Genomic DNA, 20,280 nt, shown 5'->3' on the forward strand with positions numbered 1-20,280 from the left:
GTGCCTCGGGCAAGGATGTGTGTGATGTCCTTAGGTTGGTTAGGTTTCAGTAGTTCTAAGTTCTAGGGGACTGATGACCTCAGACGTTATGTCCCATAGTGCTCAGAGGTATTTGAACCATTGTTTTGATGCAGCCAGCTCTCCATGCTACTCTATCCTGTGCCTCTCCCAGTACCTACCGCAACCTACATCCTTCTGAATCTGCTTAGTGTATTCATCTCTGGGTTTCCCTTTACGATTTTTACCCTCCACGCTGCCTTCCAATACTAAATTGGTGATCCCTTGATGCCTCACAACATGTCCTACCAACCGATTCCTTCTTCTAGTGAAGTTATGCCACAGACTCCTCTTCCCCCCATTCTGTTTAATACCTCCTCATTAGTTATGTGATCTACCCATCTAATCTTCAACATTCTTCTATAGCACCACATTCCGAAAGCTTCTATTCTCTTCTTATCCAAACTACTTATCGTCCATGTTTCACTTCCATACAAATACTTTCAGAAACGACTTCCTTACACTTAAATCTATACTCGATGTTAACAAATTTCTCTTCTTCAGAAACGCTTTCCTTGCCATTGCCAGTCTGCATTTTATATCCTCTCTACGTCGAACATCATCTGTTATTTTTGTCCCCAAACAGCAAAACTCCTTTACCTCTCATTTCCTAATCTAATTCCCTCAGCATCACCCGACTTAATTGACTACATTCCATTATCCTCGTTTTGCTTTTGTTGGTGTTCATCTTATATCCTCCTTTCAAGACACTGTCGGTTCCGTTCTATTGCTCTTCCAATTCCTTTGCTGTCTCTGACAGAACTACAATGTCATCGGCCAACCTCAAAGTTTTTACTTCTTCTCCATAGGTTTTAACACCTACTCGGAATATTTCCCTTTCATGTCCCTCGACTCATATAACTACCATCTGGTTTCTGTACAAATTGTAAATAGCCTTTCTCTCCCTGCATTTTACCCCTACCACCTTCAGAATATGAAAGAAAGTATTCCAGTAACATTATCAAAAGCTTTCTCTAAATCTACAAATGCTAGAAATGTAGGTTTCCCTTTTCTTAATCTAGCTTCTAAGATAAGTCGTAGGGTCAGTATTGCCTCACGTGTTCCAATATTTCTACGGAATCCAAATTAATTTCCCCCTAGGTCGACTTCTATCAGTTTTTCCATTCGTCTGTAAAGAATTCGCGTCAGTATTTTGCAGCCGTGACTTATTCAACTGATAGATCCGTAATTTTCAAATCTGTCAACACCTGCTTTCTTTGGGATTGGAATTATTATATTATTCTTGAAGTCTGATCGTATTTTGCCTATCTCATACATTTCGCTCACCAGATGGTAGAGTTTTGTCAGGACTGGCTCTCCCAAGGCTGTCAGCAGTTCTTATGGAATGTTGTCTACTCCCGGGGTCTTGTTTCGAATTAGGTCTTTCAGTGCTCTGTCAAACTCTTCATGCAGTGTCATATCTCCCCTTTCATCTTCATCTACATCGTCTTCCGTTTCCATAATATTGTCCTCAAGCACATCACTTTTGTATAGATCCTCTATATACTCCTTCCACCTTTCTGCTTTTCCTTCTTTGCTTGGAGCTGTGTTTCCACCTGATATTCATACAAGTGGTTCTCTTTTCTTCAAAGAGCTCTCTAATTTTCCGGTAGGCAGTATCTATCTTACCCTCGTGAGATAAGCCTCTACTTTCTTACGTTTGTCCTCTAGCCATGCCTGCTTAGCAATTTTGCACTTCCTGTCGATCTCATTTTTGAGACTTTTTTTATTCATTTTTGCCTAGTTCATTTACTGTATTTTTATATTTTCTCCTTTCATTAATTAAATTAAATATTTCTTCTGCCACCCAAGGATATGTACTAGCCCTCGTCTTTTTACCTACTTGATCCTGTGCTGCCTACACTACTTCATCCCTCAAAGCTACCCATTCTTCTTCTTCTGTATTTCTTTCCCCCATTCTTCTCAACTGTTCCCTTACGCTCTCCCTGAAACCCTGTAAAATCTCTGTTTAGTCAGTTTATCCAGGTCCCATCTCCTTAAATTCCCACCTTTTTGTAGTTTCTTCAGTTTTAATCTACAGTTCATAAAAATAGATTGTAGTCAGACTCGGCATCTGCTCCTGGAAATGTCTTACAATTTAAAACCTGTTTCCTACATTTCTGCCTTACCATTATATAATCTATCTGAAAACTGCCAGTATCTACAGGCTTCTTCCATGTATACAGCCTTCTTTGATGGTTATTGTACCAAGTGTTAGCTATTATTAAGTTGTGCTCTGTCGAAAATTCTACCAGCCGGCTTCCTCTTTCATTTCTTACCCCAAATCCATATTAACCTACTACGTTTCCTTCTCTTCCTTTTCCTACTATCGAATTCCAGTCACCCATGACTACTAAATTTTCGTCTTCTTTCACTATTTGAATAATTTCTTTTATCTCATCATACATTTCATCAATCTCTTCGTCATCTGCGGAGCTAGTTGGCATGTAAACTTGTACTAATGTAGTAGGCGTGGGCTTCGTATCTATCTTGGCCACAATAATGCGTTCACTATGCTGTTTGTAGTAGCTTACCCGCAGTCTTATTTTTTTATTCATCATTAAACCTACTTCTGCATTACCCCTATTTGATTTTGTATTGCCCGCATCTCGTGGTCGTGCATTCTACGCTCCAACCCGTAGAACGCCAGATTTCTCTCTCCTGATAACGACGTCCTCTTGAGTAGTCCCCGCCCGGAGATCCGAATGTGGCACTGTTTTACCTCCGGAATATTTTACCCAAGAGGACGCCATCATCATTAACCATACAGTAAAGCTGCATGCCCTCGGGAAAAATTACGGCTGTAGTTTCCCCTTGCTTTCAACCGTTCGCAGTACCAGCACAGCAAGGCCGTTTTGGTTAGTGTTACAAGGCCAGATCAGTCAATCATCCAGAATGTTGCCCCTGCAACTACCGAAAAAGCTGCTGCCCCTCTTCAGGAACAACATGTTTGTCTGGCCTCTCAACAGATACCTCTCCGTTGTGGTTGCACCTACGGTACGGCTATCTGTATTGCTGAGGAATATGGTCTATGGTTCATGGGTGGGGTGTGAGGGGAGGATATTTTCAGTAATTCTATTATTATAATAATATTATTATTATAATTATTTCCATATTGAAATCTGTACATCTGAAAGAAAGGAATACTCGATTCCTCACAAAGATTCTTATTACAGGAGGTCAAAGATGGGAGGAAAATATTTTAAAAATCCTGCATTAAATGTTGTATGATATAACAGGGTAGCCAGCGAACGTGAGTTATAGAACATATCATGCAGTAAATACTTCAGGTAACACTGTGGGTACTTGTTGGGATAGCCAACAGTTATGTGTGATTATTGTACTGAATGTTAAACATACATCAGTGGAACTAGACATCGCATATTAAGTTCAGTATTTTTTTATGAAAAAAGTTAGAGAATTACGACATTTAATCAAAAATTCAGTATCGAACAAGTAAGGATGATTGTAACCTACTTGTGTTAAATCAGATTATACTCAAAACCTCTCATTCCATGTCTAAATGTAACTGCTTAGTTCTACAAAACGTTGCTGTTCCTTTACACTCTCATCGTGTACATTGTCATAACGATGGTAGCACTTTTTTCTTTCGCTTTTTAATGTTTGAACACAAACAAAATCCAAACAAAAATTCTTTTATGTTTAATTTTATTATATCTGAATTTGGAGAAATGTCACATACAAATAAAATGGTTTTATTCTCATATTCGCGGGAGGGGTGCGTGGTGCGGCAGAACAAAAGTTGTGTAATGTTAAAGTTCTGTGCTTCGCTGTCAAAACTTTCAAAACTGTTGAAAGTAGATGTGGAACACATTTTCCTTGTAACAAGACATTCTTACAGTCTGTGTTACTGAAATTTTGATAAATATGGCAAACAGTTAAAACAAGTAGAGAATAGACAAATAGTGAAGGGGTTCGAAAACATTATGAAAGAAAGCAGAAAACAACAACAATCATTTCATACATCTATGCCTGCGTCCTTAATCAAAGACTGGGAGTCAGCGGTCAGTCCAATGTTTTTAAGAATGCCTGCCTGCTAAGGAATACAAGTTTTGTATTCAGAAATCTGCAAATTTTTTTATAAGGATACTGGATTCAGAGTCCTATTTTTCTATATACCATCCACTTTTATTCTTCAATGAAAGTTTTCAGTGTGTCAAATACACAGATATCAGATTGAGTGATGTAGGAAAACCAGGAGTAACAGCACAAAAAAGCGATGAAGTACTGCATATCGTTATACATTTGAAATCTGAAAATGAGGAGTGTTATTAGAAATTATTAGTTCTGTCCAGTGAGGTTGAAATTCCTGATGGTGAATATGCTGATAAATATAAGTATCAAATGGGTGAAACTTGAAAATTTGAAGAGTAATTATTTGTAAATATAATCGTAACCTTTAAGCTGCTACCTAACCGACTTTTCACAATAAACCAGAAGTAAAAGCAGATCTCGCATACATTCATTGCAACAAAAGCGTATGCTAGGTATTTCTGTTTTGATGCATACCTACAATTGCAGAATACCTTGAAGACTTTTTTTGAAACTGTTTATATAGTCATCAGAAAGAAATGAGAATAATATTTAACCATATTTTGTTAATTATTGCTGAGATTTAGCAGATAATGAGTTTACACTTCTGTTTCTTCAGAAAACGTAATTGTACGTCCGCTGTTATTGCGTGCAGCTCCTCAAATACAACGTGAGCTTGGGATGATTTCAGTTATAGCTATCAGTCGAATTTTCGTATTAATGTTACCAGTAAGTAATGGTCAAGTACAGAGTGCAAATTTATTTGTAGATACTCTCCAAAAAATCCATTCTGCTCTTGAACGGACTCTGCTTGACTGTGAGGCCACTGTTGGCGATGTGCAAGTAGTTGGGAACGCCCTCGGTAAACGCTGGCCACGTGACGACCAGCTCTTCATCTCTGGAGGTCGGTGTTGGGTTCCTGCAGACACACGACGCAAAACTGTACGTCTCACAGTTCTTGATATGCTCGCAGATGACATAGGTGGCATTGTTACAGAACATTCACTTAAGTGAAGAAGAGGTATGTAGTGTCGAACTATAGGCTAAACAGAACAGTACAGTAGAAGTGGTAGGATGGCAGGCAGACGTAGGATACAAAAGATAAGACGAGATACAAGAGGGAAAACACACGTCAACTGCACAGAAAGGTAGACCAAATTTGAACTGCAGTCTAAGTATTAAATTTCTTAAGAAAAAACCTTGTACTAGGCCAGTACACTTTGGACTGAAGCAAACTGAAGCAATCTCCCAAAAAAGATATCAGGGCTTGAATCCTCAACAACATGAAGAAGCTTACAAACACGTTAGAATGCAATTGATCTGCTGACTAGACAGCACAAGAAATTTACAGAAATCTTATATAATTTGCAAGAAAAATTTAGCTACGTCACAAATATGCATCACCAAAACTTGCATTGCTGCGCAGCATGGTACACGTAAAATTCCATAACTTGGAACAAGGAAAATTAGGCATCAATAGCTTACACTTAATTACAGTTCCAGTAGTGAGCCCACGAGTAAATAGCAGATCAGATATACCCAACGAAACAACCGACCAGTAACGTAACTGAAGTTTAAACTTAGCAGTCCACGTGAGCAATACTAGAACACACCAAGCTTTCCATCAAATTCTAATACAAATAAATGCATGAACGTAAAGGAAATCACTCATATGCAAACTTAAAAAATATCTCATTACACATAGCTGGAGCCAAAGCAGGTGAATACAGTCATTTAAAATACAATCTCAGGCCAGCTCTCAGTCACCCTGGCAATACAAAAGCGGGAAGGAAAAAATTACAATGACTTGGATCCAGAGTTCGGAACAGCAATAGCTTCCCTTCCAGGAGAACGGCTTCATACAAAAGGAAGGCTCCAAAAATCAATTGAGCCAGTAGGTCAACATGTAAGCAGCGGGATAGTGACTGCAAAACGCTGCCAGCCCCCACAGACCGCAAAGCTATAACCAAAGTGGAGCACGGCCAACTACCCACGCTTCCCCATAAACGATCTTCCCACGGCCGCTGCAATCGCCTCACTGCCGCTGCACCAACTTTCCTTCGCTTAGCTTATCCCCCCCCCCCCTCCCCTCAGTATCCTGGAGAGCTACCTAGCCACACGGCACGGCAGCGAACCAACGATACGCAAGCAACGATGGAACGATTCGAAAGTAGCCGCCGTGGCCTATGATTGTGCTACAAACTTTTCAGTCTAAATGTTGCAATCAGCGTAACTATAGGTATCTATTACTCACGCGCTACTGATATAAGATGAATAAAGTTAACACAATTAGCCACCTGAACACTATTTTAGAGATTTTAATTCACTGTAAGTAGAACTATGGTATGGGTATGTAATCTGAAACAAAAGAAACTCCAATGTTTAGATCCTGCCCCTGAATTGTGCCAGCGAAAGGTAGTCTAACGTACTGAAGCAGGAGAATAAAATCAGCGAATGTTGATCGTTGGCAGTTCGTGATCATAGCAGACACATTAAATTCGGTCAGTGCCTTAATGTTTATTGTTTACGTCATTTCGGTGCTGATGTATAAATGTTTGTGGAAATTGTGATGCTGTAACTGACCTCCGTCTTTTTAAGGAAAATTTAAAGAGAATCGAAAATTTAAATACAAAACATTTTAGGGAAAGTAATACTCATAAATAAAAACATGTAGCGCCATAACTAAAATATTATAAAAGACAAGCACAGATTTATACGATAGAGGAAAGCTGAAAAACAATAATAAATGCTTCATGTGGTATCAATGAAGTACACTGAAATTCATGCTTTTTGCGAGCCAGTAATGACTTGAGCACCAGAAATTATCTACACGTCTAACTTTCTCAGTAAATATTGCCTTATGGATTCCTAAATATACACTACACGACATACCAAGCACAAACAGTTACTATACACCGAATATTTCTTAAGCACAAATGTGTTATCAACACGCGTTGTTCTATGTGCAATACGGAAGTATTCTGAGAATCAGAAATCAAAAAGTATCAGCTATGAGCATCAAGCAAAAGCAATTTACAACTGCCCTCGCATTCCTTCCCAAAACTCAGCGTGTTATTCGTATATTACTGATACCTTGAAACACATTCTTAAACTCAGTGGGAGAGTTCAGCACATCATTTGATTTTAATTACCTCCTTCCTAAGTTATCAGTCTGTGGCCTTGTATGGCGCCCAGCCTCCGTGTTTTTATAATACCTGCCAATACTTTAGTATCTACGCAACCACCGCACAAAAAAAAAACTGCTCTAGCCTGATTTGTTTGCTTCAGTCGCTGTCAGCACATATAATCTTTCCCTTCTAAAGTAACTTCCTTGGTTTCTGGATCAAATGAAGTGCTTGAACCTTTCAGCTAATATAAACCAGAATTCTGTAGTACATATGCCGACATTTAGAATATATTTTTATAATAAATACATTTATCAGGGAACGCTTTTTTCGATAGTATATGGACTACCATGTACATTTGTACATCTTACTTCATCTTAGATATAATTAGGTACTCTACATTTGTCATTCTTCCTTTCTGCTGTATGGGTACTCGATACGCTGTTTTCTTTGTCTGTGGGTTTTCCTATGTTACTATTTTTTTTGTACCTTTTCCATCAACGTAAGATCAAATATTCTTCGACAACAGCACAAATTAGATCTCTCTGGTCGCGTTTCCACCGGATTTCCATAACAAAAGGGCCGCGCGGCAAAAGTCTCTAGATACTTTTTCCTCAGCTAGGCATTGCTAATACACCTTAGTTGGCTTACTTTTTCCTGTTCCTCAAGTGTACTATTGTACAGTTCCAAGGTTAATGGACATAATAAAAAAACTCAAGCATATCTTCTTTTCTCCAACGACGCAGCCTATTACGAAACATTAAATTAATTAGAAATTTATGGAGGAACTGGTTCATCTATATTTCTCTGTTCTTTTGAGACATCATTCCTATATTTACTCAAACTGAAATAAACAATTCCTTGTCTGGAAAATTGTAGCATTTTATAAATTTTATGTATTTATTTTGTTAGAAATTTCCACATCAAAATACAGGTTCCATGAAAATCAAAGTAATAAATTTTGGGCACTCTCAGAAGTATCGAAAACTAATACTCAGGACCCCATTATTATGTAAACTAGATATAGAACAATTCGAGTCTACATATAACTGTTGCGAGAGGTTGTATTATACGTTTGTAGACCTATTTAAATTTCATAAAAGCTTCATTCAAACTGACACTTTATAAAATCTGCAACGTCTTAAAGTGCCAAATGTATTCCTAACGTACCCAGTTTTAGCAAAATTTGTCCAGAGTCGCGTCATTCTGTTAATTGTTTTCGCTTCCACGGATCCAGCTTCAACATCTATGGGCCGCTTCGATGATCTGAACAAGTACATCAGTTCGTCTCCGTGACAAGCACCTGCAGAGAACATCACAGGAAATGTAATGGAAATTGCACAAAATAATATTCAGAACATAAGCTAGAAGAAGCGACAAGCTTCAGTAGGACATTATTCAAACATTATTGTGTAAAAACAGAACCAGTAATCAATGAAAGACACAGTCATTTCCCAATACCGACATTAATCAGAATCTGAACTATGATCATCATAGTCTGCCTGTCATTGTAGTGGCGTATGAAATATATCTCTCAGTAACTGCTAACGGGTAGCTAAAAATAAAGTAAATACATGGCCAGATAGGTAAATAAGTTGAGATCGACATTTCCTGATGTAAACATAATTTCTTAACTGCTATGGTAATGTAATTAAAAATGTAAATCGGTAAGAGCAATAATAATAATAATAAAGAGAAATGATACCATCCGACAGCGATTCCACGATTATTTTGAGTAAATGTAAGAATTAATTTGCAAAGAACGGGTTTCTCATTTTGAAACGTAGTCATTAACGATGACGGACTGTGAAAAGATAAAATCAACCAGTGAATGTAACCATACACAACTGTAATCGGTAGTAACGAAAAGTCCCGGTTTCTCACTATTGCACTAGGTATCTATGGTAGGACAGTTTTTCTGGTGTAGCGGTAGGTTTGTTTACGGGCCGCTGCGTAGAGTTAATCAGAAAATTCTCTGAAACATGTTAGGTAACTAAATATTTTCAGTTTCATATGACACGATTTATGCAGCGCAACCTTGGAAGCTTTTCAGGAGGCATGAATGTTTCTGTTCCATAGGTCACTGATGTTTGCAGTGGCGTCACATGGCAACGATGGGAAAAAAATCATGATTAAATTAACACGTCAATAAAAATATAGATATTCTATGAGAACGTGTGTGTGTGTGTGTGTGTGTGTGTGTGTGAGTCTCTGTGTGTGTGTGTGTGTGTGTGTAATACTGGATACGTCTTTGAATACGTAGCATATCATGTATCAGAGGCTAATTGGATGGTTCATGTCCGAAGACCACAAATACCAAACTTATTCGCCCTGCAACTCAAAGAATCGTGCACGCGCCTATGTTTGATTGACGGGAAGCAGAAAGCTTGAAGTCTGAGTCATCCGGTACGCAGTTGAAGGAATTTTCTTTGCATAAACGAATCAAAGGCACATCCATTTCTAAAGTAGCTTCAAGGAAAATTATTTACGTCTGAATAAAAATTAAAAACCATGGATTTTGAATTCACGTGTTTTTTCTCTGTGCAACTGTTCTAAATAGTTGCTTACGATACTTCGAAGTTACCTAATTCACTGCCTGTTGTTCAAAAACGTGCAGTGAATTATTAGCGCGAATTTCACTTGCAAATATGAAGGAAGTAGAAACAGACAGTCTTAAATAGTTGCCTTTTTTCGAAATGTGTCTCCCAGCGACCTTCAGAAGCCTTTCGAAATTTTCTTTAGGCCTACGCAAGGAGTTTCTGAACGCCGTGCCATACTTTAATTTTATGAATTCAAGAAGATCGTGCCGAAATCCCTTTCCTCCTTTAACAACCTCTTAAATCCACAAATCCAACCAATGAGCAACGCTGCTACTATTCTGTTGCGCCAAAACACATAATGCACGAATACGTTAAGTCGCGCCACATAGACCGCGCCGCACAATACACGTTCCTTTTGTTTTCGGCATATTAGAATAAGCAGAGCTTTCGCGCGCACTCAGTTTGGCCGTGGCTACCTCGCGCTGCACAGAGCTATGGATCCACGGAATTCTGCAGCTCTCCACTAAATGGCAATGGCCTCGTTTTCACAGTAGCGACTGACAAATTCTAAATAGTTCAGGTGTTTTGCTCTAAGTCTTTGTAGATTATGTACACCAGCCTACAAATCCGTCTACTTATTAGTTTAAATCATATCAAAATACCTACAGCAGTTCCTGAGATTAACCAGTACATACAGAAAGAAGCGAACAGGGATCCTGAATTTATATATGTGGATGAGAAGATGTTTGTTTAGAAAATGGTAAAGAACAATTCAGGAAAGTCTATGAAACCCTGGAGTATCTACAGCATTTGAGAGTGTTTTAGTACGTTAACTAACATTCAAGAATGTTCGTGGAACCTTGAAAACATTACAGACAAATCTCGAATTTTTCCCTCAAAATATGCATTGCTCCAAAAGAGACAGAAGATGTTCTGGTGACCACCACAACGTTGTACTTATCACTTCAGACATACCTATACTCGCAACCATAGTGGATAACACCACACAGCCAGTACAGCGTAGAATAGAAGAACGAGGAGTAAGAAAACTTTGCATTCTTTTCATTTTATTTCATTCGTAATCAACTTCATCTGTTGTAACACTTGTTTATGAAATACATTATTTAACTTTTAGCCTTAGAATTTAATCTGCAATTCGGTAGATATGAGCGATTTCCAAGAAATTAATTACGTTGTGTAATCACTGTGTTATGGTCATTCTCCTTCGACTCAATCAAAATTTCTCAACAAAATAAACGGTGATCTAAGCTTTAATCTTAAACCATGTAAAGGCATTTCTGACGCAACAAATTCAAAAAGTTCGAGGGAAAACTGATACTTTCATTTTCCTTAGCCACTGAATCGACTGATTTATATATTCTTCCCTCGTGGAGTGTCGTGTTTTGTATTTCTAAGTGAATATCGTCAAGTACTTCATTTATTACTGCTCATTTCGCTCTTTTAAACAACCAGTTTGTATTTCTTTAATTTTGAACAATGTTTGGATAAAAATCTATTATTTTAACGGGATTGGTGGCAATGATCGATAAATTTTTTGTAGGTTAAATTTGGCATGTTATACAGGTAAGAGGTTTTCAGTAAAATTTCTCGTTTCTCCATTATCTGAATTTTGAATTCTCATATTAGCTCTTAACTGTACTTTCTTTACTCGAGGAAAAAGAAATAATTGCTTCAGACTGTAATGATTTGATGTGATGGAGCTGATTTTATAGTGAATGGAAGCATTGGCAGAAAACCTCCAGAAAGTAAAACTAATGAACCTCCTATTATTTGTGAATAGCCTCGGAGATTTTGTAATGTTTTATGTTCTGCTTTGAATTAGTTTTTATGGATTATTTTTATTCATCCCGAATGATTACGTTATGCTGCTTTAAAGAGTGTGCTCTTCCAGATGCGTTTAGTTCATTACAGACTGGGAAACCTTCTTCTGCAACATTTAATGACAGTTTACAAGCAAAATGTATAGTTCGCTCACTTCGTATTACCGTTGCTGCAACTCCAGTAGATACCAGTGCTAATGAAATATCTTTTTTGGCACGTACTTCAGTTAATGTTAAACTTATCAAAAATGTTTTTCTGGTACCTCCTGGTGACCCCTAACAGATTAGTCCAAAAATACCTCTGCTCCCATGATCTGTGATGAATCCTCCTTTTGACTTTCTATTGGCAATGGTTTGTTTTGAACGACCGGTTGACATCATTTACCAAAATTAGAATTTATCTCTTTCAATATTTCAGTATACAGTTTATCGATTCCATCTTTTCATGGTGGTTGCATTCTGAGCTGAATTAAAGTCTGATGATTTATTGCAACACATTTGTCTCCCAGTCGATTAAGTACTTCATTGACTGTCTCTTCACTGAACCCGTAATTTAATACTGGATGAGTTTGTCGTATCTGATGAAATATATCATCATTTATATTTTCTTTGAATTTCTCCAGTTATCTATTTGTTTCCGATGGGTGCACGTTATCAATATTACCAGTAGCTGATATCTTACTTGTTCTGCAGTTACTGTCAGTGCAACATTTCGAAGTTCCACCTCAAAATGGCTATTATATTGCACTATTATAACCGCTTTCATATTTCTCTGAACGTTTCACATACATATCCACCGACTTCTTCTACAGCCTGTGAAACATGTTTTTCCACGATTTAATATAGTAGCTTTGCACTGAGACAGATAATCACTCTCGAGAAATTTAGCCAAGAAACATGGACAGATGAAGGGCGTGGGGTAGTGGCGTAGATTTACTCTGATTTACCACTTACTGTACTAAGCACATCCAACAGTATTGAGGACAAACAAATGAAATATACGTATGTTCATAGAGTTCAATCTATTGACAGAAAGTATTTGATGTGTGTCCACCACAAACCTATTAAAGTATGTGGGCTTTCCTGTTTAAAAAATACTCATACAGATCTCAAAACGATCTATGAACATGCAATTACAGCTGATGACTACCCTAAATTTTCTATATAACAGTCTTTCCAGTGAGAAATTTAAGCGGATACTTTCTTTTTAAAACATGCCACTACTTCAGTTTGATCCCACCCGTCATACCGACATGTGTGACATACACAGAGACATATTTTCAACGAAATCCCCAAACAGAGTAATTTATACCTCGCAAATATCTCCACGTGGCGTAATTACGAATGAAGTACTCTGTAGAATTTCCCAGAAAGAAACTACAACTGTCTGTTACATACCAAGACTTCTAACACATTAATTTATGTGAACTTGAAACTGAAGTGCAAGAAATAGTTTGAGTGTAGCCTCTTAATCCTTTCTCGAACATAAACGCAAAGCTTCAAGCATTTACCAACAACCTTCCACAACCATAAGACAAATATGTCACCCTAAAGACCGGAAAGTGAGAAGGGAACCTCTACCTTGGCTAGTCGAAGAACTAAAACCACTCATAAATGTCAGAGACGCGGAATATAGTGCATACAAACGGCGCCCAAGCCTGAGAATCATATTGCTTACAAACGGAAATTGAACAGAGTTCGTCAAGCTGTATTGCAAAACTCAGGCATGCCCATACATTAACCGAGAACAGAAATACACCATCTGTATTGCGAAAAGACCTGTGGGGTTTTGGTATAGGTAAAGTAAAAACTGTAGTTGTTCCAACTGTCTCAGTTGAAGAACTGAACCGGTACTTCACAGTACCTACAACTACAATTGATTAACTCATGGGAGTAAACGTTAGCAGCCATGACAAATTCTGTGTAGAACATGTTACTTGTAATACCGTCAAAAATCCATCATGCGTATAGGATCGACATCTACAGTACACGATGGCATCACAGTCCAAATGATGAATCTTATTATTGACCCACTACTGCTCCCTATAAAGGGTATCTTCAAGCACTCACAACCACAACTGTTTTCCCCGAGGCTTGGAAACGGGGACTAGTTAATACACTACCTAAAGGGGACGCTGCCACAGAACCTTCTGATTACAGAGCTTTTTGATTTATTTCTGCACTATCTGAGGCCTCAGAACATACAGTCCAAGGCCAGCTATCAAATTGCCTAGTGTAATATTTCTGGCTTATTCAGCCATCATATTAGGCTACAGGTAGCTATTCCCAGGGCAGTGGAGATGCAAGAAGCACAGAGATGAGGCAATGTGGGATGTGGTACCGGTGACAGATGTTAGCTTCGGTACAATTCCCGTGAGAAAGACCGCCTGCATGATGCTGTTGCTCTGTGATTGGCTGCTGTGTTTGGCGGTAGGGCGCCAAAACGTTAAACTTTAGTTGCTATTATTAATTAAACCCGTCATCCAAATTACTTCATTTTTTTAAAAATATACATCTCTCAACAGCCAGCTATCAATCAGTCATTTCAAAATTATTAAAATCGAGGCATACTAAAACAAAACACTGACGATATTACTGCCGATGCACTTCGGTGGCGTTCGGGTCACGTCTTGCTGGATTGGCGAGAGAAGTGTCTCGGGCAGTCCGGCTCTCCAGTTTTGACTGTTCCGGTAGACTGACATGTTGTCTGTGGCAGGGTATATTTCATGTTACTTTAGCCAGATATAATGACTGTGGAGAGATATGTTCAATACGTTGTGATCAAGAATAGTTTCTCGAGTCTATGTCAATAAAAACGCGAGTGGCATTCCAAATGAGTTATAGTTCATTCGTAGCAGCAATTCCTTGCGAAGTTAATTTCAGCCTCCAGAAAAAGAATCCACGACCTGCGTGCGGTTTTCTGCGCTGGGGACATCATCATCATCATGAAGACAGCAGGTTAGTGAAGTGTACAAGAACTTATGTATTCCACACAGGGCAGTGGAAACAACTAGGCACCTCACGTGTACTGCATGCACAATACAAATGTGCTCAGTGACACGTCATTTGCAGCAATGTAGAGGAGGTAAAGAAGGATAAGAGTTTTAACACAATCTCACTTTTATTCTTTTTTTCTTGCCGTACTAGCCATAAAACCCTAAATAGACAAACAGCAATCAGGCTGCTGTAATTATCGCAACACAGTTTCTTCTTGAATTACGGTAACAGATGACGTGAAGTTTGCCATGGATGCACAAGAGGCGACAATGATGTGCTTCTTAGACTTCTTTGTCGACTTCAGCAAAGCCTTTGACACTATAGGTTTCGACGTTTTACTTGCCAGACGAAATTTCTCGCCAGTTGCAGTACAATGGTTTTGTTCATACCAATTGTTTACCCAGCAAAGCACCATGAAGTCGCAGTGGAGGCGCGTAGTATCAGAGGTCCCCCAGGGTTCGGTATTAGGCCCTATACTCTTTCATTATATGTCAATGATGTGTCCTATTGCAGATACCACACGTGCACTGATGAAATCCAGATGGAACGAAGTGGAAAATCAGTTAACCTAAACAAAATAAAGGGGTCTCGGTACAAACCTATGTGCACTATCAAAATGGGCACAGGATGTAGGGTTAAAACAGAGACCATCCTAAATCCAAGCCACATGAGGCCGAATTATTTGGAATCATTGCCGTCTTTAACCCTAAACGGGACAAATATAAACTTCTCTCCTTTAGCGAAGAGTCTACAAATAATAACAGATGAAAATGTTAATTTTATTGAGCACGTAACAAGAATGTGCAAAAGGTTATCAGCAGCTGTCCACGACCTACAAAAATATAAAAAGCGGTTCCGTTTTCATCTAAAAAAGAAACTTGTGCAAATATTTATACTTCCAATTACTGATTACAAAGATATTATCGTGCAAGACCTTTCTCAGGAAAGCTTACAGCACTTCGAACTAGTTATGAAAACCTGTATTAATTGTATCTGTGCTATTCGACTCTTCGATCATATCTGACCATCATATACACCGTTATCCTGGCAGTGCGCAGACAAGTGCAACGATTTCATACCCTCTGCCTCCTCTATTGCCCTATCACCGTGCACTGTCGCCCATGTCTCTCCTCGATCTAACCATTCCGGTCGGAAAAACCGAGTAGAAATACCTGTTCCCATCAGAGCAGAATACTTTCTGCCCTCCTTAATTGTTGAGCAACTTTCTAGAAGTCCTCAGTGGCTGGAATAACCTGCCACACTACATTAGAATTATATCTACAGCATTGGCAGTCAGTTTATGACATTATTACTAACTGAGAAATGATGACTACCGTTGTCCCTGTAGCTCTTTTCAACAAGACCTTCCTCATTTCCCAGCATTCTTAGCTGATGCAGTCTCCTTAAATTCTTTTCCCTTAGAAAACGCGACATCAGAAAACATCTATTTCGTACACCTATAATTTTTTTTGTTCCTCCACTAATACTATTGTTGCCGCTATTATTGCCATTATTATTATTATAACTTTTATTATTGACATTACTAGTGGCAGAAGCAAAGTTAGTACTAGTGCTGCCTACGTTAACTTCATTAGTTCATTCTAATTACTACTTACTCACATTCTCACTATATACATTGAAATAACTTTACTATTTGTCACATTAAAATCGTTATTTCTTAGGCAGCTATGATGGAAAAGAGTTGCTGTATGTGTCAAACCCTCTCCCAGTGTAAGAGAGGGCCTGATGGTGATAAACACGTCAGGTTAAATAAATAAATAGACTTCTTGCTCAACCAGTGTGGGTCTATTCAGGACATCTAACTTCGCGTGTTTATGTCTAATTTAAACATGATATTGGCTAGCTCTATGAGGACTGCCTTCATTCACACATACTGAATTCATATTTAATCTTCTGCATGGATCATGAATCATATTTTTCACTACTATACTGGACATTTCTGGATCCTCTTTCGGATTCAGAAATTTAAATGTAACTACTTAATCAGTTTGATGTTGACAGATATTTTCATGTAACAAAATTATTATTTTTAATAACATATTCCTGGTTTCTGCCATTTGATCGTGTACATACAACATCTAGTGATTAAAAAAAAATATGCTTTTTAATGGCAGTTATCAAACTCATTTGTTTCTGTCCAAAACTAGAGGTATTGTGTCGTGATGGTCTATTGCAGACCATTCATAAAATATATTTTCTTTGTCATCGAGCCATATTGAATTGCAAGTGAATTTTATGAATAAATCTGAGCGATTGTCTTTCCTTACGTAGATCATTGCACCTTTTGTGTATTAGCGCATTTGTCGTCGACTTCCTATGTAAGTTCATGATCAAACCATCAGTTTTCCAAAATCGTCCATATTGCCATCATTCACGATTTCATGTCTCGGATGACTAGTCTTGAGCATACAGTGTCTTTTGGTTATGACTTATCAATACCATTTGTTTTCCTCTAATTTTGCTTACAGATAAAACCTAAACTATTGAAATACATGACAGGAATCGTTAATATGTTTTTATCCCTTGTTATCTCTAATCTTTACGTGATATAGATAAATTTTATTCGAAGTTACTTCCCTATCATTTTTTGCTTCTGTATGGGTTCGTATGTATAATATTTAAATGGAAACTATGTTCTTCTATTAGAAAAATAAGCAGCTATTGGCCCGTAAGGACGATGTAATCCTCCTCTTTTTCGGCGAGTAATTATCACGTGTGCACTTGCCTTCACAAAAACCATGGCAATTTCGTCGATTAGAGATACACTGAATCGACGTTCGTACTGTGCAATTCTCTTCATTTCATCAACTATTTCCTATCTCAGTATTCTTATATTTGCCTAACGTTGATCGACTTCCGTTTGTTCAACACCAATACAATATAATTCAGAAAGTTATAGGGTTTGTTTGGAAGTGGTAACAATGACCCTGTTCTTGTAATTTAATCAAAAACAGAAGATTGAACTGATGTTCCTCACAGCTCAGAAAGTAGCACCAGATGATATCATCTGGAAGCAAGCATTGTGCGCTCGTGTATTTTGTAGAAAATATTTTGATTCCAAAGCTTCTCCAGTCATGTAAGGAAATAATTTTTGTGGAGACACTTAAAATAGTGCTAATCCAATTCCCCAATCACACATCACATTCTTGGCTTTCCTCGATTGAACTTCTTAGCATCACAGACCTGAGAGATTCTGTTCCTTTCTTCTCTTCTTTTATGTTTCGGCATTCTGTTAAATGTTAATATTAGATATCACATTAATATTCCACTAATACACTGCCCACTGGCCCAAAAATTTCGTTTTACTTTAGTTTATTTCAGTTTCCCTCACTATCACTTCTCCTTGTGTCACTCATTTGATTTTCTCCATCGCCTGTTCGTACTGGAGTACAATACAGATCATGCTCAGCGTCTTAGAATGCTACCAGCCAATTTACTAGCTGTTCAGAAACATCAGCAGCAGGGTCACTTTTGTACCACTGCTTCCCAGTATAATATCCTGGCACAGTGGCCAACTTTCAGGAAGCTTCTGCAGTTTGAGCCACTAACAAGAGACAGCTGCCAGACATCGGTCACCCAACCTGTTCCAAATATTTGTTTAGAATCTAGGATATGGCTCTGAGCACTATGGGACTTAGCATCTATTGTCATCAGTCTCCTAGAACTTAGAACTACTTAAACCTAACCAACCTAAGGACAACACACAACACCCAGCCATCACGAGGCAGAGAAAATCCCTGACCCCGCCGGGAATCGAACCCGGAAACCCGGGCACGTGAAGCGAGAACGCTACCACACGACCTAGAATCTAGGAATTTAAGCCCTAAGCATTGGGCTTCTGCATTTAAAGCCTCCATTTCAGCACGACACTAAGATCGACCAGTTGGGTAACGCTGCTCAACAACGTTTGTGTTGGACGCACAATTGTTACTGTCGCTAACGCCGCAACTGGGCTCGAAACAAGCAACCCAAATGGCTCAAATGGCTCTGAGCACTATGCGACTTGACTTCTGAGGTCATCAGTGGCCTAGAACGTAGAAGTAATTAAACCTAACTAACCTAAGAACATCACACAAATCCATGCCCGAGGCAGGATTCGAACCTGCGGCAGTAGCGGTCGCTCGGCTCCAGACTGTAGCGCCTAGAACCACACGGCCATCAGGCCCGCCCAGCAATCCCTGTCTGAAATCTCAGGCCCTAGCAGCCAACGCTCTGGCGCCATCTCTATGGGGCCGCTGTCTCTTGTTCTGAGGCCTGAATGGATGGCCAGCCATCTCTGTGCTGCGAAACCACCAGCTGCCCGTTGCGTTCCCCAGACATGTCAGAGTTTGAATCTGGAAGATGTTATGACTAGTCGCAAAGTTAGAAGACGGTGCTGGTTGCCTTCTGGTTGCAGCAGAGACGTTTCCAGCACTCTGGACACCATGGCTGACTCAGCACTTGCCTTGACAGCAATGACATTTATGTTGTGGGCTGTTTGCTTCGATTATATTGCCTGCCGCTATGAGTGGAAATATTGAGTCGATATGGAAACATCGAGTTACTGTTCAGATTTAATGGATTCATAAAGAACTGTTTCTGCTCACAGTTTGTGTATCTGCCACTCCCCACAATTCAACATCCGTCTCCCAAGTCATCAAAAGAACACAAGTCACCCACCTAGAAACCGAGTCCATCCTGACACACACCAACAAGGTTCCTGTGAACCAGTAGCGGTCATTCTTGCCATCCACCATTATCGCGTGCTGTGAGAAGTGGGGCACTCTTGATCTCTGGTACTAACGCCAGCAAGGAATCGATATGTTTTAATTATAATTCATCATTTCTCACCCTTTTTGCCATGGTCGCTATACAAGACCAACAGGCAGTCACGGTGGCACTTAGTATGCTTGATCAATGGATACTGAAATTCGAAATGCTGGAGACAACAGACCAAGACACTAACTTTATGTTACTGAATCAACTGTATCGACTTCTAAGCATAAAGAAATTATGAACTAGCGCACGACACACACAAACAAACAGAATAACTGAAAGACCATACTAAACGACCATACTAAACGATAGGAAAAATGAAAAATTATTACATAAAATGTAGGTAGAACATCTGCTACCATATTTAGTATCCACATATAGCTCGAAGATCCACATGAGGTTTTTTATCCTCCGTCTAAAATACTAAAAGGCCTCTAGCAACAGATTAAAATGATGAATGGCAGGAAGGCTCGCAAAACAGAAAGGTGATGTTCCTTAAGCACTGTCAAATCCTTATGCGCCGAAAGAAAAAAACTAAAAATTTCCTTTTTCTTTAACAGGGAAATTTCGGTTAGTCGAGATGACGTTTCCAGCTAACGTCAAACTACAACTTCCGACTCAAAGCACAGTGGTGCATCTTTTCCAGGGTGATCCGAAAATACTGCCTCAGGTACTGGCAGTGTTTTCCGGAGGGGGAACGGAAGTGGCTGGAGAAAAGGCGAGAAGGCAGGGTAGGCAAGTGAAGCATTATGTACTCCCTTGTTACGACATATCCATATGCCTTCACACCAGGAGATGGCTTTTCGGAAAGGAGACAATCTTTGTTTGGCAATAGTTAACAGGAACTTTGTTTTTAAATTTTCATTTGCAATGTTAGTGGTATCTTCGTGT

General features: G+C 38.9%; 1 protein-coding gene across 1 annotated transcript in view; it reads right to left on the reverse strand.

The window, feature by feature from the left end:
- Positions 1-3,370: 3,370 nt before the first annotated feature.
- The window catches only part of LOC126332724 (esterase FE4-like), a 70,380-nt gene continuing 53,470 nt past the window's right edge, over positions 3,371-20,280 (reverse strand). The window contains exons 8-9 of the mRNA XM_049996630.1: positions 8,406-8,538; positions 3,371-5,029 (exon numbers count right to left, since the gene is read on the reverse strand). Of these exons, the coding sequence (XP_049852587.1) occupies positions 4,870-5,029; positions 8,406-8,538 (293 nt within the window). The 3' untranslated portion in view covers positions 3,371-4,869. The remainder of the gene's footprint in view (positions 5,030-8,405; positions 8,539-20,280) is intronic.

This window comes from Schistocerca gregaria, chromosome 2, assembly GCF_023897955.1.
Source record: "Schistocerca gregaria isolate iqSchGreg1 chromosome 2, iqSchGreg1.2, whole genome shotgun sequence".
Taxonomy (NCBI): Eukaryota; Metazoa; Arthropoda; class Insecta; order Orthoptera; family Acrididae; genus Schistocerca; species Schistocerca gregaria.